General features: G+C 37.8%; 1 protein-coding gene across 2 annotated transcripts in view; it reads right to left on the bottom strand.

Annotated features, from left to right (window-relative positions):
* Positions 1 to 13,485, bottom strand: part of TYR (tyrosinase) — a 110,080-nt gene extending 96,595 nt beyond the window's left edge. The window contains exons 1-2 of one of the 2 annotated variants that reach the window (XM_060605402.3): positions 12,464 to 13,485; positions 2,749 to 2,965 (exon numbers count right to left, since the gene is read on the bottom strand). In XM_060605402.3, coding sequence (XP_060461385.1) covers positions 2,749 to 2,965; positions 12,464 to 13,282 — 1,036 coding nt within the window. In that variant the 5' untranslated portion in view covers positions 13,283 to 13,485. The remainder of the gene's footprint in view (positions 1 to 2,748; positions 2,966 to 12,463) is intronic. The other variant, XM_060605401.3, reaches the window with a different exon arrangement.
* Between the last annotated feature and the right edge of the window lie 11,982 nt (positions 13,486 to 25,467).

Below are 25,467 nucleotides of genomic sequence, written 5' to 3'. Positions count from 1 at the left end.
ATCTGGATGTCTTCTTTGGAGAAGTGTCTATTCATGTCTTTTTCCCATTTCTTCAGTAGATTATTTGTTTTTTGGGTGTTGAGTTTGATAAATTCTTTATAAATTTTGGATACTAACCCTTTATCTGATATGTCATTTGCAAATATCTTCTCCCATTCCATCAGTTGCCTTTCATCATCAGGGAAATACAAATCAAAACCACAATGAGATACCACCTCACACCTGTCAGAATGACTAACATTAACAACTCCGGTAACAACAGATGTTGTCAAGGATGCGGAGAAAGAGGATCTCTTTTGCACTGCTTGATGGGAATGGAAACTGGTTCAGCCACTCTGGAAAACAGTAGGGAGGTTCCTCAAAAAATTAAAAATAGAACTACTCTGCGATCCAGCAGTTGCACTACTAAGTATTTATCCAAGGGATACAGGTTGCTGTTTCGAAGGGGCACAAGCACCCCAGTGTTTATAGCAACACTATCAACAATAGCCAAAGTATGGAAAGAGTCCAAATGTCCATCGATGAATGAATGGTTAAAGAAGATGTGGTAATATATATACAATGGAGTATAACTCAGCAATCAAAAAGAATGAAATCTTGCCATTTACAACAATGTGGATGGAATTAGAGGGTATTATGCTAAGCAAAATCAGTCAGTCAGAGAAAGACAAATAGATGACTTCACTCATATGAGGACTGTAAGATACAGAACAGATGAATATAAGGGAAGGGAAGCAAAAATAATATAAAAGCAGGGAGGGAGATGAAACATAAGAGACTCTTCAATATGGAAAATAAACAGAGGGTTACTGGAAGGGTTGTGGGGGGACGGGCTAAATGGGTAAGGGGCATTAAGGAATCTATGCCTGAAATTATTGTTGCACTATATGCTAACTAACTTGGATGTAAATTTAAAAAAGAAAAAAGAAAAAAAAAATTGTAGTCCTGTTGTTAACCTCTGGCAAAGTCCAATGGGACACCCAATCCTCCCAAATGGTGACTGCCAGCTTGTGTGTGAACCTTTGTCCCTTGTGTGTACCCCTTTGTCCCAGCATATAGTCTCTTAGACACCTTGAAACCATGCACTGTCTTCTTATATTATTGAAGGTACAGCTTGATATGTTTATGGCTCACCCTCAAGAAACTCTCAATCCACTCTGGGTCATCAGAATACAATGGAAAGGACTCTGAGATCTTGGCACTTGACAATTTTCAGAACAGGTTTAGCTCTGTCACTTAATGAATGAGTGGTTATAGCCAAGTCATATAAAATCTCTAGTCCCGTTTCCTCTCTTTAAACTAGAAATAATGGTGCTATCTTCCTCAGAGGATGGTTGTAAGAAGTGAGATAGTGCTATACAAAATGTTTGACATGGTGCCTTGCAAATAGTGATTAGAAGGAAAATGTTAATCATTAATATTACTTTCGGAAGATAAACATAATTTTTATTTTAATGGCTAGAAGGAGAATTCCTCTTTAGGGTGATATACTTCTTGTTTAAATTGCTTCTTGGGGAGAGCAAGGCCCTGAGGTTGTGGATTAGAAGGAAACAGGGATATGAAAGACACAGTAAAATTATTCTGTATAGTTGAGCAACAGAAGTTGGATAAAACAACCATTACAATGACAAGAAAATAAGACAAAAAGGTTAAGACAAGGGACGCCTGGGTGGATTAGTAGGTTAAGCACCCGACTCTTGATTTCAGCTCAGTTCATGATCTCAGGATTGTGAGATCGAACCCTATGTTGGGCTTTACACTGAGTATGGTGCCTGCTTAAGATTCTCCCTCTCCATCTCTCTCTCTGTGCCCCTCCCCCACTTATTCTCCTTATCTCTCTCTCTCTTTCTCTCTCTCTCAAAAAAATAACTTAAAAAAAGTTAAAAGTAAAGAAAGGAGAGGAAGATTTATTTACATGGTAGTGTGCCAAAGAGTTTTTTAAGAGGTGGACTGTTTAATGTTGAGTTGTCAACATTGCTACAAGTTGGCCACCTGTCTTCCCAAAACTCCTATTAAATCTATGACTTAAGTGAATGTTCCTGGCTGGTTAGTTGGTTTTTGTTTGTTTTTTATAGTTTGTTTCCATAATGCATATTGAAGTGAAAAAAGTGGGTTTCATGACTGGGACAGCATTGAGCAGAGAGGAATGAAAAAGTGCTGAAGGAAAGAGCAAGCAAGACTGAGAACTTTGTAGGAAAAGGACCTAGAAGAACCTCTGAGAAGGAATCTCTGACAAAGTACAAAAATTTTAAGGGGTAGTGGGATGGCGACTTAACCTGACATATAGGTTTTATCCTTATTAGAGGTAAGAGAATGGACTTGCCTCAATGAGCCTCATTCCCAAAGTATTTTAAAGTAGATAAAATACTAAGACTTGCAAAATATGATAGATCCACAGTCTTTTATCTATAATTCCAAAATACAAAATGGTCTGACAATGTTTCCTTTAGCACCAATACTCTGTTAGTGAAGAAACTTGACCTTAGTCACCCTGAGGCTGCCAACCATCTTTCTTTATTGCCATGGTGGGTGTATTCTTACATCTCGCTGAAGAGTTATATGTGTTGGATTATGGTGTGCTGCTCAGACTCTGTGAGGATTATTGGCCACATAGGCAATATGCCAATTTCCTTATTCAGAAAATTCTGCCTTCTTAAACATATCTGGGACCAGGGTTTTGGATAAGAGATTCTAAACATGATTCAGAAAAACAGAAGAAATTTTAAATGAGTGATAAAAGGGAGTTACCTTCCAGTGTATTCCTAAAGCTGAAATTGGCAGCTTTATCCATGGAATCCGATTCGTATTGTGTCAGACTTAGGCAAAATTCCACATCAGCAGAGGAGGGGAGCCTCGGGGTCCTGGCTTTATCGTGGTTTCCGGGATTGCGCAGTAATGGTCCCTCTGGAGTTCCATCACATAAAGCCTGATGGCTATTGTACTCCTCCAATCGGGTACAGATGATCTACACAAAAACCTTTATGTTAAAGGAGTTGTGGCTAGAGATTATCATCAAGAGGTTCATATTTTTAAGTAAACTGTTGACAGGCATCTGGGTGGCTCAGTCAGTTAAGCGTCTGACTTCAGCTCAGGTCATGATCTCGCAGTTTTTGGCTTCGAGCCCCTCATAGGGCTCTGTGCTGACATCTCAGAGTCTGGACCCTGCTTTAGATTCTGTCTCCCTCTCTCTCTGCCCCTCCACTGCCCACACTGTGTGTGTGTCTCTCTCTCAAAAATAAATAAACATTAAAAAAATTAAACTGTTGAAGGAAGCAGCCCATCTGAGGGTTGCAGGGCAGCGTAAGCAGTAAAAGTTAAAATCTAGAACAGACTTCTAGTCTTGCATCTAATTAAGAAAATGAGTCAAATTTCCTATGTCTCATCTATAAAATGGGGATACTAATAACTACTGTATATAATTTTGTCAAATATTTATTTGATGAGAAAATTATTTTGACAAACGTCTGTTAACATCCATTGTGTGACTTTGCCAGTTGTGTGCCCATGAAGCTAGCCCTGGTACTGAGTCACATCTGTGCCATCACTTGTTTTCTCTGTTTATATGTCTTCTCTTTTGGCTCTAACAAGTTTCATGGCTTACATGGCAAATACATGATAAGAACTCCCTACTTCTTATCTCTGCTTCAAAACCACTACTCTGAACTCTGAACTTTGTTTATCCATCTTGGACTTTTTATTTCAGTGTTATCTCACACATATCTCAAATGGAACATTTAAAATCCAAAAATTTGTTCCTCTCTCTACGTTTCTTATCACACCAACCATCCTGCTGCTCAAACCAGAAGCCCATGAATCATAATTTTTAACCTGGAGAGTAACTGGTGAGTTTTCATTTGTATTTTATTCTCTTATGTCTTTCACATTGAGATCATTAACCAATTGTTTCAATTCTACCTCTAGACTATAGCTTGAATATGGGAATTGCTCTTCAATTTGCTTACAAATTGTGTGATCTGACTGCCAAAGTCAGATTGGCTACCCTTCTCTGGGCATTACTTGGGCTTCTCCATGCTGTGACTTTGTTCATGCCTAAGCACACTCACTCCTTGCCATGGGTCTGGTGTCTGACCTCATCCTCAAGGCTGAGGCAATATTACAGAAAAAACAGACATGAGGCACCTGGGTGGCTCAGTCAGTTAAGCGTCCAATTCCTGATTTTGGCTCAGGTCATCATCTCATGGTTAGTGAGTTTGAGCCCCACATAGGGCTCTGCATTGACAGTGCGGAGCTTGCTTGGGATTCTCTCTCTTTCTCTCTCTCTTTCTCTCCCTCTCTCTGTCCCTCCCCTGCTCATGCTTTCTCTCTCTCTCTCTCAACATAAATAAAACTTCAAAAAGAAAAAAGAAAAAAGACACTGTCAACCCTGACTTCAAAAGAATTCAAAAGAATCTGACTCTTGGGGCTCCTGGGTGGCTCAGTTGGTTAAGTGTCTGACTTCGGCTCAGGTCATGATCTCATGGTTTGTGATTGTGAGTTTGAGCCCCACGTCGGGCTTTGTGCTGACAGCTCAGAGCCTGGAGCCTGCTTCTAATTCTGTGTCTCCCTCTCTCTCTGCCCCTCCTCCACTTGTGCTCTGTCTCTATAAAAAATAAATAAATGTAAAAAAATAAAATAAAAGAATCTGACTCTAAATATGAAGAATTTTTATGAATCCTTCATTGAATTATTTTGTGTATAGTTTCATTTATATCTAGGCAGAAAAATAAGCTATGATAAAAAATAATTCACTAAATAAGTTAAAAGGTGCTCTTTCAGTATAAATGTAAAATAAAAATTCTAAATGATTAAAAATATCACATCATAATTTAATAGGCATTTATTTTTTTGTCTCAGTACTATATAAATTATTCATCTTAAAATCATTGATGCCTTAGATTTGGTGAGAGCATGAACTAAATAGCAAGATATCAATCCTAATTCAAAACAAACATGAAGGAGAAACCACCCTGCCATCACTGATGGTTCATAACAAGCACATCCTTCCACAGGATGCCTGTGCCCACTGAGTAGGTAAGATTATTTGCCAAATTTAGACTCCATTTACTTTACACTCCCTTAATAAACAATATCATCTCCTTTAGAAAATGTGATCTCCACGAGGACAACTTTATTATTGTTGTCGTTATCATTATGAATCACACAACCTAGAACAGAGGCTCAATAAATTTGATGGACGAATAAACAAATCAATGGATGAACCAATGAATCTTCAACTATACACGTTAAACACCCTTTTACCCTCGTTCTGTTGATACCGACCTCTGCCCTAGAAGATATTTTTTTAAATATATCATTTTTATTAAGTGTGTATTTGGCCCTATTATGTTCCACACCATGAGGAAGGCATCTCTGTGTACATTTTTAAAACTTCACACAACTACTTCATAGATTTATATGATTTTATCCCTACTTTAATGATGAGGAAGCTGAGTCTAAGTGTGGGAGAGTATAAAAGTATCATCTAAAATCCTGTCTTATGGGGCACCTGGGTGGCTCAGACAGCTGGGTGACCAACTCTCGATTTTGGCTTAGGGCCTGTAGTCTCTTGGTTTGTGAGACTGAGCCCTGTGAAGCCTGATGCAGGCAATATTTTAGAAGTGAAAAGCCTTCCTGGTCACTTGTTTGCACCACAGTTAAAAATAATCAAGACAGTCTCCTGCTCCAGTGAGCTTGCAATCTATAGAAACGTAAAGGCAAATTAAACTACCATGAGCTAGAACTGAAGGAGCCATGCCTCCTAGGAATGGCTGCTACTGTGTTAAATAGAGACACTTCGAAAAGCTTTTAATTTTTGGTTACTAAGACATCACTTATGAATTGAAGCGTTATATGTTGGAAAATAATTGGATTCCAAAGTTAGGTAGGTAGGGGCTTCAGTTCTGGCTCTGCTGCTTACTAGCAATGTGTCAATGAGCATGTTATTTAGACTTGCTAATTTTCTCAACTGTAACATGAAATCATACTAAATGTAACAGGAAATAAAAATATATAACATATTAACGTATAATTCATATATATTATATTAATAATGGAATAAAATAATAATAGGAAGCAGCAGTTTTTTTTACCCAGAAAATGTCAGCTTCTGGTTTTCCTCACACTTTACAACATTCCTCAATCCTTTTATCCACGCATAATTGAGAAATAGATCTGTTGGGTAACTTGTCTAAGGTCTTAGGATATTTAAAGCCAGAGCTAGAACATTAATCCACAGTCCGGATTCCAAATTTATATATCCACTACATTTATTACTGCCTGTAAGTGGCTTAGGAGTGGTTGACTAAAGCTAACTTAACTTTTGCATTGATTATAATATATTGCATTCCTTTATAATGTTGATTAGACATCACGGCAGGTACATAAACAAAATCATATACATCCATGTTTGAATAATAAACTATCTCAAGATATTTTCAAAAGATCCTACTGCCTCAAAGACTCCTACAGCTGACTCGTTTAAATTAGAGAGGTTTGAATGGAACTATTTTTGCTGAAATGCCAACTGTCAAGTGACTAAGTGCTCAGATGACTGGATGTATTAGTAACGAGGAGGAAATCTACCCTGGTTCCAGAAATAATTTGAAAAACTTAATCCCAAATTATCATCTTTATATTTGATACAGGAGGAGAGGCAGGGAGGAGAAACTGTTAGCACAATGGTTAGGATCATGGAGATTATAGTCAGACATGCTTTCCAATATTGACTATTATTAGCTACATGACCTTGTGCAAATTACTTAAGCTCTCTTGAGTATTACGGTTTTTCATATGCACATGGGGATTATTACAACTTTTTAGGAAGGATCAAATAATTTAACATATGCAAAGCACTAAGTATACAGTTTCAGGTATAGAGTGTTTAATGACAGCTCTTATATTATTATTGAATACAAGACCGTTGGGTAGGCCCCAAATTGTTTTTAACTGTGGTTCTATAACACTTACTGAATATTCATTGTTGTAATAACTAACATGGATATATCATATAAATATATAATAATAATTACCACACGTGGAACTCAAAGAATATGTCAGATACTAAACCAGTCATTTTACATGAACAGATTCCACTGAATCCCTCTACAATAATGCTTTATGATATATTATTCTTTTTTTTTTTTTTTTGAGAGAGAGAGGTCGTAAGTGACCAAAGGGAAAAGAGAGAGAGAGAGAGAGGGAGACAGAGAATCCCACAAGGGGCAGAGAAAGAGAAGCGGGGCTCACCCGAAGCAGGGCTTGAGCTCATGAACTGTGAGATCATGACCTGAGTTGAAGTCCGATGCTTAACTGACTGAGCCACCCAGTCGCCCCAAGATATATTATTCTAATTTTAAAGAAAAAAGGGTCCTAGAATAATTAAGTAACTTGTCCGTGATCTTGTAGCTGAGATACAAAAGTAACAAAACACTATTTTGCTTTCTGTTGAGAAAAGCCAATGGTCAAAGACTCTAAATAACTTGCACAACATCATCTAGTAAGTGGCAGAGGCAGAGTCTGATAAGTGGCAGAGATCCTCTGATGAGGAACTTGTTCTTTTTCTATTTCAACACAGGTGATTGGTAGCATATGATGGGGGAAAAAATCAAGTGTCCCAAGTCAAATGAAAAAAGAGAGACAGAAAGAACAAACAGAACAAACAGATTAATGGAGGTGAATCTAGATAGTGTTCTCTTAAACTTAAATAAATAGCAATAAACTATCAGTTATTAAAAGCTTTCAGGAGCAAAGATTCTATTAGGGCATTAGAAGTTTATGGGGGTGGGGGGGTGGGAAGAAAGTAAACCATATGACATTCCACAGAATCTTTTCCATAAAGAAAAAAGAGAAGCTGTTAGTTCACTGAGCTGTTGCCATGGTTACCTAAAACCCATGACTCTCTGCTGAAATGTGACTTATTTTTTTTTTTCTTCCCACTGTTTCCTTCCATGTGATGTGCTTTTCACCTGATGAGTGAATTCCCTGGCCACATTTCACTCGCATTTATTGTCTAGGAAATATTTGGTTTTTCTCTGTATTTTGATACATCATGACAGTTATTCCTGATCTACCTTTCGTTTTTTATGGCTGGTCTATCTGCTGCTTGCCTAACATTGGATCTAATTGTGTTGAGCACAGGTATTTATACTTTAATGTTATTAAGGAACCCCCCCATCTCCAAATATATTGGACTGTTTTAGCTGATGACAAACATGCTTCTACATTAAAAGCTCTTGTCATTAAAGAAATAAATGAAAAAAATACATATACACAAAAGACATAAATTCTGAATATAAGAAAAATACTTTTCTAAAAATACTAACAATAATTAATATATTATTTTATGTAATGGGAAACTCAATCTCACTTAAATAATACTCTGTAACTTGCTTGATCTCCTCTATTGTATGCTCTTTCTTCTTCTTCTTCTTTTTTTTTTTTTGCATGAATTCATATAAACATACATACAGAAGCCCAGAAAGAACTACATAAAATGTTTTATTCTACACTTTGAGTGAATCACTGCTTATTTTGCATTGTTGTGTCCTTGACCTTGATGATCCAGTGCTATAAAGAAGTATGGTCTAAGGTTCTAGAAATCCAGGCATGCAGAGTTTAATTTTTAATCCATGTTATTTTTAGAGCTAACATTTCTATGACTTTTAATTTTGTTCAACATACATTTTTAAAGTCCATTTTATGTATATATCATGGTTCTGCGCTCTGTGGATACAAAAGTAAATTAGAAATGGTCTCTACCTTTGGAGCCGCAGACAGTATGGTACACAAAGACAGGTTTGAAAACCATTCCATGTACTGTAGAGTTATAGATACTATAATAGAAATCTGTACCAAGTATAATGTAGCACAAAGGAGTGAGGGTAAATTCTACCTGAGTAAGGGATGTGGATCAGTAAAAATGTAATGGAATATTTCTATCATAACATAAATGAAAAGGACTACAGAATAGCTGCCCCATTTGTCTGTGCAACTCAATTTTAAGGAAGAACAAGTAACTACAAGTCAAATTTTATATCCATAAATTATTGGTTTAATTGATTTCTTCTAGCCTAAATGGCTCCTTATTAACAGGAGAAATAGCATTGGAGTCAGAGTCACCAGGTTTCAATCCTCACCTGTGTGACCTTGTATAAATCATACCTTTTGGGCATCTCTCTGTCCTCCTTTATAAAGTAAGGACACTATGGTACACACCACTGAGTGTCTCTTAGCTCACAGTTAATAAATGCTATGAATTTCTAAAGCCTCTATTTTTATATTGTAAAATATATCTGAAATTGAGGGAAAATGGAGACTTTGCATGAAAGGGGCCATCAGTCTACCTAATTTTGAAGGTTTCCGTGAATTCACTGAATCTGGAAGCTATTTGATTCTCCAAACAAAGTAGTACTTCTTGATTTGAGTGTACAATTCCAGCAAAAACATTTAAACTAGTGATGTGTTTATTACAAAACCTGTTTGTAAAGTAAAATAGATACCAAAACAATTTCAAGATTAATTAAGTCAGTGATTCTCAATGATTGTTGCATATTAGAATCATAAGAGATGGTTTTAGGGGCAGCAGCGTGGCTCAGTTGCTTGAGTCTAACTCTTGATTTTGGCTCACATCATGATCTGAGAATCGTGAGATCAAGCCCCCTATTGGGCTCCACACTGGGCGTGGAGTACACTTAAGATTCTCTCTCTCTCTCTCTCTCTCTCTCTCTCTCTCTCCCTCTGCCCCTCTTCCCAGATCTCTCTTTCTAAAATTAAAAATAAGGGCTGCCTGAGTGGCTCAGTCAGTTGAGTGTCCGACTTCAGCTCAGGTCATTATCGCACGGTTCTTGGATTACAGCCCTGCATTGGGCTCTGTGCTGACATCTCGGAGCCCGGAGCCTGCTTCATATTCCAAGCCTCCCTCTCTCTCTGCCCCTTCCCTGCTCATGCTCTGTGTCTGTCTTTCAAAAACTAAAATAAAGTGTTAAATAAAATTAATAATAATAATAATAATAATAAAATAAATTAAAAAAAAAACAAATGAGAGAAGGTTTTAAAAATACAGATGCTTCAACTTCACAGCAGACTACTTGAAGAGGATTTTCCAGCAGAAATTAGGTGGGTGGATCCATGAAATTTATTTAAGCTCCCTAAGTGATTTAGATACTGAGAACTGCATTAAATTGATATAAACAACTGATCTTCATTTTTAAAGGATGGTAACCAGAGAGACTATGAGAAAAAATGGAAATGGTGACTGTCACCTCACACAGTGACACTACTCAACAGTAGGCAGATACAAATGTTCTTGCATTTCCTTTTTTTTTCTAGAAACAGACACATTCTTTTTTTTTTTAATGTTTATTTATTTTGAGAGGAAGGGAGCACGAGTTGGGGAGGGGCAGAGTAAGAAGGGGAGAGAGACAGAATCCCAAGCAGGCTCCACACTGTCAGTACAGAGCCTGGTGTGGGACTCCATCTCATGAACCATGAGATCATGACCAGAGATGAAATCAAGAGTCAGACTCTTAATTTTTAATTTAGACCCTTCCTTTTTAATTTAAACTATTATTTGATTGTTTTTCTTCAATGGTCTTTGTTCACTCTATTTCCAAATTTTGTTTTTAACACCAACTACTACACAGCAGTTTAACTATAGAATAATATTGAACCTAATGTAATAATTTCAGTCCAGTGTTTACCCACTAGACCCAAAAAGTTTTATTTAGAAATAAAATTGGCCACACTTATAAAGAAAAAAGGGGAGCGTAAGGACTTTCCACTCAATAATAAATGATTAGGAAAAAAAAGCAAATATATTGCTAGTAATACCAAGTAGCATATATCTCCTATAATAAATATGAATTAGTATCTATCTATTAAGCTTCGGTGTGGATGTTGTCACATTTTTGGTAATTTAGATAAGACACCAGCCTTTCTGGGTCAAGTGAAACTGTACAGGTAAGGAAAGCATTATAAATGACTGAAAATCCCTATCCTAACTTAGTAGTATTTTAAGCAGTAACAGGATGAGAGTGTTAGATGAGAGTTTTGCATTTTATAGATTAAGGTAGGAGATCCAAAGGCTTATTGAAATAGGTTTTTTTCAGGCTCTTCTTTTTCCAGCCTTTTCTGCAAAAAACACTCATTACTCTTGGTAAATACTTGGCATTAGTCATACCAGGTATTACACCATGACCAATTTTCAATGAGCTTCAATAGACTACATTTGGAAGGTGTGTGAACTTAGTGGGAAGGGGAGGAAGCCATTCATATATCAAGTCTGTAGAGTGCAAGATGTGGATGCCAGATTCTTCCCATCTCATTGAAACATTGGGCTTAATTCCATGAAGCACTGCTAGTCAAAATTCTATATTAGAAATGTTTGGAATAAAGACAGAAAAGCATTCCTTTCACCTTATGGTTTTAAATTATTACAAGCATATTTTTTGGGTCACATTTTGCCCCTAATCCAGAGTGAAAATTTTAGAACGGGAGAAATAGAAATTAAATTTCAAAATTTTAATTCCTTACCTTGTACCTCTAAAGTTTGAATATATTTAGGAAAAAAAGCAAATTTCTTCTGCAGCCTAACGAAAAAAAATGAAATGAGGTGGAATAAGCCAGATCCTTCAGTTAAAGACATCATAGCAGTCATGTCCTTGGGAATACTATAGGTAATCAGGCAGCCCAGCCTGACCTATCTCTGCTATTTCTTGGCTCTGCAATCTTGTACAAGTTACCTTTATACCTCAGTGTTTCAATCCTTAGACTGGGGAAAGGTTAGTAAAAGTATTAACTGAGTTACTACACAAAAAGTCTTGCAACGGGGCTTCACACATGCTAAATGAAAATGAACATTTTCATTACGTACCTATTCGGGCCCCAGGGTCTTCATATACTTTTTAAAAAGATTTAATCTAAATAATATTCACCCAGTTTTCCTGATGATAATAATCACCATAGACATTTAGTCAATGATGCCTTCCCAAGAACCGTCTCCTGAAGATTCTGATCAATGGGTCTAAGGGTAAGACCAGGGATTTGTAATTTATACACTGTATGAATTTTATTGTGAAGAAAATTTCAGAAACATTGACCTAGATCATTAACCTGCCTAATCATCTGAACATTCATCCATTCATTCAACAGATAATGAGCCCTTTCCACTTGTGAGGCACCAACCTAGGTACTGAGAGATACAGTGATGAGCCAAATACTATGTATTTATTAGAGCTTAGGAACCTGGTGGAGGATATTAGACAAATAACCACACAAATATCTGTGTAATTACAATCGTGAAGTGTGCTGTAAAGGAAAAATACAAGGTATACTGAGAACTTTTAATAGAGGACCTTTTCTACTCTTGGCAGGAGAGATGCAGAGGAGGGTATATGAAGGCCTGCCTGCAGAAGCAATAGCTGAGGTTTTTTTTATGCTCTGATATTGTATGTCCAGGATGCCTTACCTGCCAAGAGGAGAAGAAGGATGCTGGGCTGAGTAAGTTCGGGTTTGCTGGGTTGCGCCCTCCCATGTACTCATCTGTGCAAATGTCACAGCTTTTAGCATCTCGCCAATCCCAATATGGAATAGTGAAGTTCTCATCCCCAGTCAGCTTCTGGATTTCTTGTTCCCACAGCAACAAGAAGAGTCTGTGCCAAGGCAGGAAACCTGGGGCTTCATGAGCAAAATCAATGTCTTTCCAGATTTCAGACCCTCCAAGCAGTGTGTCCCTTGACACATAGTAATGCATCCAGACGAAGAGGTCATAAACATTGATGTCATTAAACATGGGTGTGGATCCATTATTCATTTGGCCATAGGTGCCTATGGGGATGACATAATCTGGGCTGGTAGTATGCTTCGCTAAAGTGAGGTAGGCAAGAAATTTGTTCTTCTCTGGGACGCTCAAATCAAAGATGTTTCTTCTCACCAAAAGTCGCTTCTCTGTGCAGTTTGGTCCCCAAAAGCCAAACTTGCAATTTCCACAGTTGAATCCCATGAAGTTGCCAAAGCACTGGCAGGTCCGATTATAAAAGACGGAGGGCCAGGCCTCCCGGTCATCCATCCCCGTGAAGGGGTATTGAGGCCCGAGTGGAGCTTTGGACAGCGTGATGTCCTGACAGGCACCCCTGCCTGAGAGCTGGCCGCAGGGACTGCTGTCACCCGTCCACGCTGGACAGCATTCCTTCTCCATCAGGCTCTTGGAGGAGGCACAGGCTCGAGGGAAATGGCCAGCAGAGGTCCGGAAACTCCACAGCAGGCAGCACAGAGCAGCCAGCAGCATGCTTACCCTCGTCCTCACGGATCTGTTTGAGCTGGTTAATTGAGCCACACACTTCTCTTTCCAGCTACCCCTACAGTGACTATCACATGTTTTGGCTAAGACCTATATAACACCAGTCCCACCTCCAGCATCAAACACTCTCCGTCTTTATCTTAAGCTTTCATCTTCTGAAAACCACATGACTAACTTTTCCCTGGAGTTGGCATGTATCCCACCAGTGGGACAGGCGTATGTTAAAGGGAGAAACACTTTTCACCATTAATAGTTTAACTCATATGGTTATAATAATAGAATAATAATCATGCCTGATCTAAGTAAACCCAGTTGGTTGACTGAAATTAGTGATGATTTGAATTTGAACATGAGAGGTGGTATCAGGAATAGAGCTTCTCTCATTAAGAAAGTTCAGGAAAGGTTAGAGATTATGGGGGCCAAGGTAGTTTCTCAGGGACCATAAATAGGCCACAACATTTGCAGAACTCAGCTCTGCAGAAAGAGATTCTTTTCAGAGCCTAGAGATTTTATTTCATCTCCAGTTATATTGCAGCTTATTTATTTTATACAAAGTATCTGAAGAAAAAAAAATCTTTCTGATTCACCTTCCTTATTATCTGATACAGTTGACTACTTTCTAGTGATCTAGGCATTCATTTCCTAACCATTCCTAAGGATAGGATAGGTGGGTGATCTGCTTTATTGTGGAGACTTCTACTAGCTAATATTCCAAAGGAAACTCTTTTTTTTTTTTTTTTTAAATGCTGTAGCCATGTTGTTTCGCCCATAAGTTCTAGAAATCAGAAATTGTTTTGATATTTAGTCTGCAATATGGTCTTATAAAAGAATTCTCAAGTTAGGGTGTGAATGAATAGGATTAATATATTTAGTCAATAAATATTTACTGGTCCTATAAATTCTTTTTCTGTGTATAGTCAGCTAGATAAACTGAAACACATGGATAAAAATATAATTCTACCACTTATGCCAGTTTTCAAATGAGCAATATAGATAATATGTACATCAGACTTCTAATGGAGGGGACATCTTTGTGAGCCGAGGATACTGAAACAGATTGCATAGTTTTGGATAATAGTATTCCACTTTTACTAAAAGAATGCCCCTTGAATAAAAGCTTAAAGGGTAGGCGTAAGTTGGAAAGACAAATAGAATGGAGATACTACTTCAGGCAGGGGGAGACTCCAGAGGCAGGAGCTGTGTTTCACTGGCCGAGCTGGAGAACTGGACTCAGGAAGGCTCCCCACACTAAAGGAAGTTAAACTTGGGACCAGTCCATCAAGGGGCCTAAAAACTAAGTGGTTTAAACTAAGGTGAGCTGAGGAATTATAGGATGAGAGTAGGCAAACCAAAGTTGTTCCTGGATTTCCTTCCTTATCCTGTTCCATACTTGAAGCTGGGTGGTCCCCTTAAACCTACAGAACAACTGAGAACAAGTTAAAGCTCTGAGTAAGGCAGCGGTGTCTGGTCTCAGAGCTATGGGGTTCCAGGGAAGACTATCTATCGCTTTCCTCGTGATGTTATAGGCAGCCTCTGCTTTCTCCCCTTTCTTCTGGTGTTAGTCTCATTTTTTAGAACAACATCAAGGTGACTCCGTACCACTCTCTTGGGACTCAAAGCAGCTTTTTTAGGTGGAAGGAGCAGTGTGTGGGTGAAGAAGAAGAGAAGATAAGTTTCCATGGAAATGTTGCCTCTGGCTGGGATCAGGAAGTCATCACATGATCTCCACAAGGAGGCTTAATCTTTTTTCTTCCTCCTTTCAGACCCACCAAGGGATTAACACAGGGCTTCTTGTCCCTGGGGAGTCTTGGTTCTGTGTTACTTATAACCACATGTGGCCTTTTGTAGTTCTGTTCCATCTACTTGCAGACAGAATTCACTTCTAATGTTCAATTTAATTAAGAATTTTGCTTTACACTTGCCCCCCTATCAGGCTTCCCAGTGAATAACTTATAAAGTCTTCATCACACTGCTGGATTCCTGTGTCTATTTTCCCAGGTCTGTTTTTTATAGCCTTCCAAGCATGCTTAGATGAATGGCAAAAATGTACTTTGTCCTCTTAACTTCTCTTCAGAAAAGTGGTCACTTTAACTTGACAGACCTCTTTATTACTCTCAAATATAGAACACTATCTTTTCCCATCCATATGTTTAACAGTCTTATTGTCAATACAAAATTCTTCCATATCAAACCCCATTTAAACTTGTTCTTCCCTGAATGACAGAATTTGAGAGTAATCTCCTATTCTAGGAGATTATTGTATGAGTTAACACCTGAGCTAATGCAATACTCTATTAACCAGAATTAGAGCTCAGTAAATAGCCTGCAAGTATTTATTATCAATTATCAGGCATATGTTGAGAGATGGGGATGCTGTGGTAAACAAAACAGAGAGGTTTCTATCCTCATGAAGCATGTAGTCTATTAAAATAATATTTTAATTTTAATAATTTTAAATAACATTTATAACTATGTGTATTTTAATTTTTTTTTTTCCTGGTCAAATGACTTTTTAAGCTGCTGTAAAAAAAAAAAAGAGCTTCTAGGGAAGATGGCAGGGAGACCTATCTAGTTTCATGAGGTATAGTTAAGGAAGGTATTCTGGAAGAAGTTACATTTCAAGTGACATCTGAAGATTAGAAGAAATCTGGTGAAAAGGACAAGAGTGGATGTGAGTGCATTTCAGGCAGAGGGAATATCATGTGCAAAGGCTCCAAAGTGAAAGGAGCATAGCATGTTCAAGGATCCTAAAGACGGTTAAAGTGGCTACAACCCCAGAGACTGGAGATGTGATAGAAGTATGGTGGTATACATATGAATGAGATCTTAGTCCTTGACAGGTTTGAAGGAGAGTTGTGATGTAATCCTATGTGAATTGAAAACATTTCACTCAAGCTGATGAGAGGACAACAGACATGGGGATGGGAACAAGAGTTAATCTAGAAATAACTGCTAGAGATCCTTAGTAGAGAATAACTCGGGCAAGAAATTATGAGGCTTGGACCAGAGTGATGATCCCTGAGATGGACAGAAGTGAATGGATTTGAGAGATAAACAGGTGATGAATTCAAGAGGAGTGAGGCGTCAAGAGTAAAGAGATTTGGAGTTGACTTCTAGGTTTCTAGCTTGTGTCATAAACTAAAATGAAGAAAGACTGAGGATAAAATGTTTATGGAAATTGAATGTGGGTTCAGTTCTAGACATGCTGAATTTGAGAGTTTATGGTAGAGTCTAGCCACAAACAATTCTTCTCTGGTCTCTGGTGTTTACGTTGATCATTTAGCCACTCATTGGTTTTGACCAGTCATGGTATTGACCTTGATCTTTTCCCTCACTCTGATGGTTTGTCTTTGCTCATTCAGTTGATGATAGTTTGAACTTTCTTCTCCAGCTTCATTTTTTAGCCCTCCTTCTCTCAATTTTAATAGTAGCTACCATTTATTGATTCCAATTTGAATACCTACCATTTAGAAATAAATTCTACTCTGTAAATAGTTAAATATACTCAAACTAGAAACAAATAATATAATTGATTAGCATGTACTCATCAGCACACTTCAACCACCACCATCATATTTCTGTAGGCATTATTTCTTCTGTCTCACGAACATAAAAAGAAAAAAAATCTTTAGTATTTTAAAAACAAGTCTCCAATAGCATGTCTTCTCTGTAATGTCTCAGTATACATTGTTAACAATTAAGGACCTAAATATATAACTACAATATCAGTCTAACATCTCAGACAAAAAGAGAGAACAATAGTTGCTTAACATCCTCTGATTTCAAGTCTATGCTCAATTTATTTTAATTATCTTAAACATATTTTTTTTGAAGATCCAAACAAGGTCTATAAATTGCTTTTGGTTAACATATTTCTTGTTGTTAAAAATCTATTTTTCTCATCTTTTAAAAAAATGCAATTTATTTATAGAAGAAACTGGATTTTGTTCACTAGTATTTTCCGCTTTTAAGGGATGACCAATTTTTCCTCTCAGTATCATCTAATATGTTTCTTTATTCTGTGTTTTCTATCATGTCATGGATTTTCAATAATAATCCCTTGCATTTTCTATAAGTAGGGAATTAGATTTAGAGATTTGATTAGATTCAGGATCAATTTTGTATTGTTTTTGTTAAGAATTTCTTCATGCGTGTTGTCATGCACTACTTTTTCAAAGACATCAGAGGAACACATCTGCTCTTTGCACTATTAGTTTTTTACATTGAACAATGGGTAGAGGAAAGGTCAGACTGTCATGTCTGTAATATAGTTCTCTGACAAACTTTTACCTCACAGATATATCATTCATTCATAATAATTTCCTATATCCATTATTTTATTGAAGATTACAAGAATAGTGAATTTTGTAATTCTTTTTTTTAAATGTTTATTTATTTTTGAGAGAGAGATGAGAGAATGAGAGAGAGGCAGAGAGAAAGGGAGACAGAAAATCTTCAGTGGGCTCTGCATTGGCAGCAGAGAGCCTGATGCAAGGCTATAATCTATGAACATGAGATCATGACCTGAGCTGTTGAATGGTTAACTGACTGAACTATCCAGGCACCTCATGAATTTTGTAATTCTATTTGCATTTAAAATATTTTTGTAAAAAAATAACTTTTCATCATCAATTATTTGGTTACTCTGAATTATATTCTATATAAGAAAGGTGGGGTAAATACTCGATTCTTGTGCTTTATCAATTTCACAATTATGATTTGGTACTCTAACAATTTCCAAAAACAACCTACATATTTGTCATAACTATTATGAAGATTTCTAGAATTTTATGTATTCAATTCCTTATTGGTTTATGTATTTGTGTTTCTTTTGGAGGTAAAAGTGGTAAAAACAGGTGCGTCTTTTCAACTATACTTCAGTAAAAAAGTTGAAGCATCTCTACCCCAATATTCAGCTAATTAGTAGACATCAGCCACCTTACATGATGGCACGTTGTGTAATGATTATTATCATTGTGTTTATGTGGATGCATGTATAGAGTTGAAGGGAAAAATATGAAGCCATCAACTCTCTACAGTGTAAGTTTAGACTAACTCATTAATCAGTAAGTATTCAGTGTCTACCATGTCCAAGAACCTATACTAGATACTTGGGAGATGCAAAGTTGTATAAGTCACAGGCCTCCACTGTGATTTAATGCTCTGGAGTCACTGAATTTTTATTCAAGTTCTGCCAGTTTTTAGTCTTAGACCCATGGAAAGAAAAAAGGGGGGAAATAGGCATCTACTTACAATTTGTTCCATAATTTCACTTACTGTGGCCTCAGTGGACTCAGCCCTATCACATAGATCTTTTTTGAGTTTTAAATGAAATGATACATGTTAAGCACTTAATACAAGTTCTGACATATATTAACTCCTCAATAAATGTTAAATGTTACTGTTAAAAACCACAAACTGGGTGCTTATGGTGTTCATCACTACAGCGTTCTTCTAGGACTTTTCAGTGTTAAGAGCTAGGAAATCACTATTTTATTAGATATAATTAGGTACCATTATTATAAATTTGTCCCTTCTTCTCTAAGCAGCATCCTCATTTGCTCTTTTCCTCTAATTAAAACCTCTAAGATACTGAACTTCTGTCATTACACCAAGATATCTTGCTTCCTTAGAATTCTGAGTTTACTCGGGGCGCCTGGGTGGCGCAGTCGGTTAAGCGTCCGACTTCAGCCAGGTCACGATCTCGCGGTCCGTGAGTTCGAGCCCCGCGTCAGGCTCTGGGCTGATGGCTCGGAGCCTGGAGCCTGTTTCCGATTCTGTGTCTCCCTCTCTCTCTGACCCTCCCCCGTTCATGCTCTGTCTCTCTCTGTCCCAAAAATAAAAATAAAAAACGTTGAAAAAAAAAAAAAACAATTAAAAAAAAAAAAAAAAAAAAAAAGAATTCTGAGTTTACTACATGCCCTTTCCCCTACTAAGAATGCTTCTCTCCTCTATTCACTTGCATAATGGAGTCACACTGTAAAGAATCAGCTCAGATGTTATAGCTTCAAGAAAGCCTTTTCTTTCTACAGGACCCCTCAGAGGATGGGTGGGGGGGCGGGGATTTCTTCTCATCTCTCATCATACCCTAAATTCACCTTTGGTATCAGAATACCTTGTAATGATCTATCATTTTGTCTCATGTTTCCTTCAGACCATTAACCCATTGAGGGCAAAAATGTAACTTCATGCCAAGTACCTCATACAGTGCCTGGCACATTACATATATCTTTATTAGATGGAGAGTGGAAGAACTGATGGATGGGTAGATCTATTTCTTCTTCTTTTATTGTCCTTATTCTGTGACATGTGTTTTAAAGTTCTAAAATATTTCAAACATACAGAAAAAGATAATAAAATATAATAATAAAGAATAATAAAAGATAATAATAAAAAAGATAATAAAACTGGCATGGAGTTAATAAATCATAACAGTTTAGGCTAATGGGTGAACTTTTAAGATCACGTCATACTACCTTGGACACAGGAAAAGCAGAGTTAGAGGAGGATGGGAAGAAATATGAATGAGACTAGCCATCATTTTGAATGTAGTGTCAAACATTAAGCCAGAGGGCAAAACCCAGCAATAAACTCATTATTGACTGGGGAAAGTGAGAAGGCCCACCGTGAAGGAAGACTAACCAGGAGAGTTAATGACACAGTTACCAGCATCCTGATAGAGGTCTGGCTAGGAGACAAGAAGGGACTAGCATTTATTTACCTAGGACTTGCTCAACAGTCATTTTCATGCAACATTATTTACTGAAAGTCTGCTTTGGGGTAGGCTTTTTACACATAATTAAAAAAAAAAAATTGAATCCTCATGTTTCGTGAAGATGGCACCAAAAGTGAAGAAGGAAGCCCCTGCCCCTCCCAGAGTTAACCCCAAAGCCAAAGCAAGAAGATGGTACCGAAATGTGTCCAGAACCACAAAAAATAAAAATAAAATAAAATAAAATAAGAAGACCTGCATTTCACCTCCCTTCTCATGGCCCGACACTATGTCTCCAAAGGCTGCCCAGATATCCTTAAAAGAGCACCCAGAGGAGAAATAAGCACGACCACTATGCCATCATCAAGTTCCCCCTGATTGCAAAATCAGCCATGAAGAAAATAGAAGACAACAAACACTTGTGTTCATTGTGTATGTCAAGGCCAACAGGCACGCACCAGATTAAACAGGCTGTGAAGAAGCTCTATGACACTGACATAGAGCCTGAGCAGCTCTGATCAGCCCTGAAGGAAAGAAGAGGCATATGTTCGACTTACTTCTGACTATGATGCTTTGGATGCTGCCAACAAATTTGGGATCATCTAAACTGAGTCCAGCTGGCTAAATTAAATATAAGTTTTTTCACTCCTTCCCCTCTCAAATTTAATCCTTATAACAAGCCTGTAAGGTACATATTATAGCCCTCTATACTTAAGAAAACTAAGGTTAGTGCTTAAGGTCAAACTAACAGTGAATCTCAGAGGCCATATCTTTTTTAAACTTCTTTTTTGTTTGTTTTTTAGGCTTTATTTATCTATTTTGAGAGAGAGAGAGAGAGAACGAGCAGGGGAGGGACAGGGAGAGAGGGAGAGAGAGAGAATCCCAAGCAGGCTCTGCACTGTCAACACAGAGCTGGATGCAGGGCTTGAACTCACAAACTGTGAGACCGTGACCTGAGCTGAAACCGAGTTGGATGCATAACCTACTGAGCCACCCAGGCACCACTCAGAGGCCATATCTATCTGTATATTCCAAATTTCATAGATATTCTATGTTATTGTGTGATCTTCTATGCCAGTAAAGTTTTACTTGTTGTTTACACTTTATTGTACTAATCCTGCTTTGGTTCTAATCTTAACTTCATATTTTGCTTGTGTCATATTGCCATAACTATTGTGAAGGTCAGCTTTAGGTACTTGATCATAACCTTGATAAGCTTCTAGAGCTGAGATGAGTCCTCTCTGCCCTAGTTTGAATGTGGTCTTTTGTGATAGATTACCTCAGTCATACACTAAATCTCCCTTCCAAACTGGTTCTCATAAAACTGTTGGGTGTTAGGTAAATCACAGTCACCACAATACCAAATGACTTCTATTTTCTTTGCTTTACTTAAACTGTCTATAGATTATCCTTACGACAGGTTTTAATCTTTGTATGTCCATTGCTTGATCGTGCACAATTCTAGATGTAAAGCTACTTCAGCGATTGTTTAATGCATACCCCACTTTTCATTAAATCTTCATTAGAAATGATCTAAAAAGTATTAACAAAGAGAAAAATCTGCATTTTAAGAACAAAGGGTATAATTTAAGACACATTATAAAGAAAATGGGTTAGTAAAAAGACACAATTGCAGGGTGACTGCTGAAAGACAGCAAAGCCTCTGATGACATTAAAGCAGATCTAGCTAATGAACCAAAATGTAGAACTAAAATGCAAAGTGTTTTTGAAAGTAAAAAGAAACTTGTTTCAAAGTCAGTAGATAGTGCAGATTCTCTGGGAGAAAGTGCATTGTCTTTCACTATTTACTGAACACAAATAACGACACAAACCTATTGGTTTCATAATTCTGTCACATAAATTCATATTTTCTTTTCTTTAATTTTTTTTTAATACTTGTTTATTTTGGGGAGACAGAGAAACAGAGTAGGGAAGGGGCAGAGAGAGAGGGAGATACAGAATCTGAAGCAGTGGCCAGGCTTTGAGCTGTCAGCACAGAGCCCGATGTGGGGCTCAAACCCATGAAGCGTGGGATCATGACCTGGGCTGAAGTCGGATGCTCAACCAACTGAGCCACCCAGGCGCCCCTCATATTTTCTTTTTATAGCAGTAGGTATGTGCATTTGTAAAACATTAGGTATATATGTTTATGTCACAGAAATTAGTCAGCCTACACATAATACAGGTTGTTTTGGAATATCTAGGGCCCTATAGGTTAGCTGGATCCCTAAAGAGCTCTGCAGCTAATGGGTTGGGAATCACCATAAAGGCAATGTCATCCAACAGTTTGGGTAAGACCAAGGATGGCTCTAGGAAGACACTGAAACTTAAACCAAAATGAGGGCAACCCCTACGTATTCTATCAGCAAAGATAATCTCTAATTATCAAAAAGTATCTCATGAAAGTGCCAAAACCAACATAAATAAATTAAATTCATTATAATAAAATAAACACATATAACTCTTAGAAGAAGAGCTTTGGAAAAAAAAAGCCTATAATAAATGTGCCTCCAATAAAGTCAGATGAACAACTGGGCAACTCTGGGTGGGAAGAGTCATCCTGGTAAGGTGGAAAGACTAGTACCACCATAGATTAGTTCGTATTAGTTCTGGTACTGCCCTGTTCTGTGTGACTTTGGGCAAAGCACCTAATCTCTCTGGTTTTTTTTTTTTTAATTTTTTTTTTTTTTTTAACGTTTGTTTATTTTTGAGACAGAGAGAGACAGAGCATGAACGGGGGAGGGTCAGAGAGAGGGAGACACAGAATCTGAAACAGGCTCCAGGCTCTGAGCTGTCAGCACAGAGCCCGACGCGGGGCTTGAACTCACGGACCGCGAGATCATGACCTGAGCCGAAGTCGGCCGCTTAACCGACTGAGCCACCCAGGCGCCCCTAATCTCTCTGGTTTTAACCTCCCACAATTATAAAATGAAAGTGATAATGCCTGCATGGTCTATTTCCAAAGGTTGTTAAAATGATGCCATTTTTTCATAGCTTTAGATGACAAAATACATCTACAAACTCAATTTCCTTGTCTTTTAAAATTTGAACTATTTAATCCTGAATCTGAGCCCCTGTCACAACCCAGAATTTCTAATTGGCCATTTGAAACCAATTGCCTTTTCCTGAGCTGTTCCTGTTGTTCCTGGGTACCCAATGATGCCTGTGATGAACAAAGTTAAAAGTGTAATTCTCATCATTATTCCTACCCACTACTAAATTAACATAATTAGCATATCTCTTATGGTGAAGAGAAAAAAATTAACCTAGTGATTGTGCTTCAAGTGATGTCTTCCAAAATGGGTGCACTACCATAATGTTCTATGCAAGATAATGGTTAAAAAAAAAAAAATGTTTACCTAAATAATCTATAGCATGTTTCCCTTCTCAACTCACTTTTATACAAATAGTTACATAGATTAGTAAACTAAGTATGGGTTTATGAAAAGACTCAGCCAAACTCAACTTTCTGCCCTCTCCAGAGTTCAGTTCTTCTTATCCTTTTAAGCTAATTTCATATGACACTTAACCTGATGGCCAGTTGACCGTTCCCAAGAATAATTTGCCTTGAAACATTCCTTTTAATCATCTTTTTTTTTTTTTTTTTTTCAACGTTTTTTTTATTTATTTTTGGGACAGAGAGAGACAGAGCATGAACGGGGGAGGGGCAGAGAGAGAAGGAGACACAGAATCGGAAAGAGGCTCCAGGCTCCGAGCTGTCAGCCCAGAGCCTGACGCGGGGCTCGAACTCACGGACCGCGAGATCGTGACCTGGCTGAAGTCGGACGCTTAACCGACTGCGCCACCCAGGCGCCCCCTTTTAATCATCTTAAACCATTTTTTTTTTCTGGACAAATTCACATTCATAATAGCAAACATTTCCTGATATCACCCATTGTGAGGTACTCAGAAGAATAAAGGGCAGTGTCTACTTTTAAGGAGTCAGAAAATATGCATCCCTTCCCTCATCTAATTTATCAACAAACATTTATTGAGTGATTATGTTTTGCCAAACATTGTATGTGACAGCAGATAATAACAGTGACAAATAAACTATGGTCCCTGCTCTGAAGTAGTTCATGGTCTGACAGGGGATTCAGAGAAATCAAGAGACAATTACAGTACAGTTTGTTAAGTGCACATTGTTAATAATATTGAATGTGATATTAGTCAGGCCCCTGGCAGGAAGCAGCTGACAGACGTAAGCTGGCTTTTTGAGGGGGGTTTAATAAAGGAACTATTTACGATTTTGGGAGAAGAGTTAAAGGAAATGAACAAGGGATAATGCAGAATCCTGGGCATGAAGGGCAAGGGGAGGGAACAATTGCTGGAATACAGAGAAGGTTACTGCACTGACTGAGCCAGCTGGCGGGAGCTGTGGCCTTGGAGAAAAATGCAGGCAACGTCTGGCTACAAAAAAAAAAAAAAAAAAAAAAAAAAAAAGGACTGGGGACTAAATACCTTGACCTTTGACTTCACTTTTCTTCTGCCATCTAATCTTAATGTCTGTGCACCTCTTCGAGTGAAGTCAAACTCAAGCCAGAGGAGCAAGGAGCCCATTAATGCAATTCTCGTTTTCAGCCTCATGTGTCCCAGAATGAGGTAGAGAAGGCAAAGGATGAACCTGAGAGGCCAAAGGAACGATATCCAGCATAAATGCCTATGCTGTGCCTTTTACATGTTGTTTTTCTATGCAACCAACCTCAATGAAATGGTTATTCTAATCTTGCCAATAAAGAAAATGAGGTTCAGAAAGTTTGAATGACTTACCCACGGCATGCAACTAAGAACTGTTGGATCCAGGGTTTGAACACACCAGTGTAGTTACAATACCTCTGTTCTTCTCACCAGATCTCTGTGTTGGGATTTATGTTCAGGGAATTATGGGAACACAGTGGAGACAATGTTCCATCTCATATCCCACCAACTCATCTGTGAAGCAGCCTGGGGAGACAAGATTGTCAGGAACAACTTCTTGGGGAGAGATGAGGCCTGAATCAAGCTTTGAAGGAAGAATGGTATAAGTAAACAGAAGAAGGGGAAGAGAGTATAGTCCGGGTAAAGGGAGCAGAAAAATACAGAGATGACAAGATGCATTTAGGACCTTCAGTAATTGATTGTGGTTGGAAAGTAGAGTTAATGAGAAAATATGACTTCTGTGCCAGCAGTGTGAAAAATTGACATGATTTAGGGATGAGTTAAAGATTGCATGCTATCCACTTCATAGCGTATAGATACTATGGCTCATGTGGATAAAAGGATAGGATTATTTTAGGTGAATCTAAGAGAAAAGGAGATATAGAAAGGTCATAACAAGCAAAGAAAATGTGCTTCCTCATTACTGAAATCCAGCTCTTTACCACTGGCCCTCAATTCATCACCATTGAGGGCTAGACCAACATTCGTAGAAGTTTTGTCATTATAAAATATATAATCCTTATGGACACAGTGTAATGATTTT

Source organism: Panthera onca, chromosome D1 (genome assembly GCF_046562875.1).
Source record: "Panthera onca isolate mPanOnc1 chromosome D1, mPanOnc1 haplotype 2, whole genome shotgun sequence".
Lineage (NCBI taxonomy): Eukaryota > Metazoa > Chordata > Mammalia > Carnivora > Felidae > Panthera > Panthera onca.
Note: the sequence above shows the minus strand (reverse complement) of the source record. Positions and strands in the feature narration are given on the sequence as shown.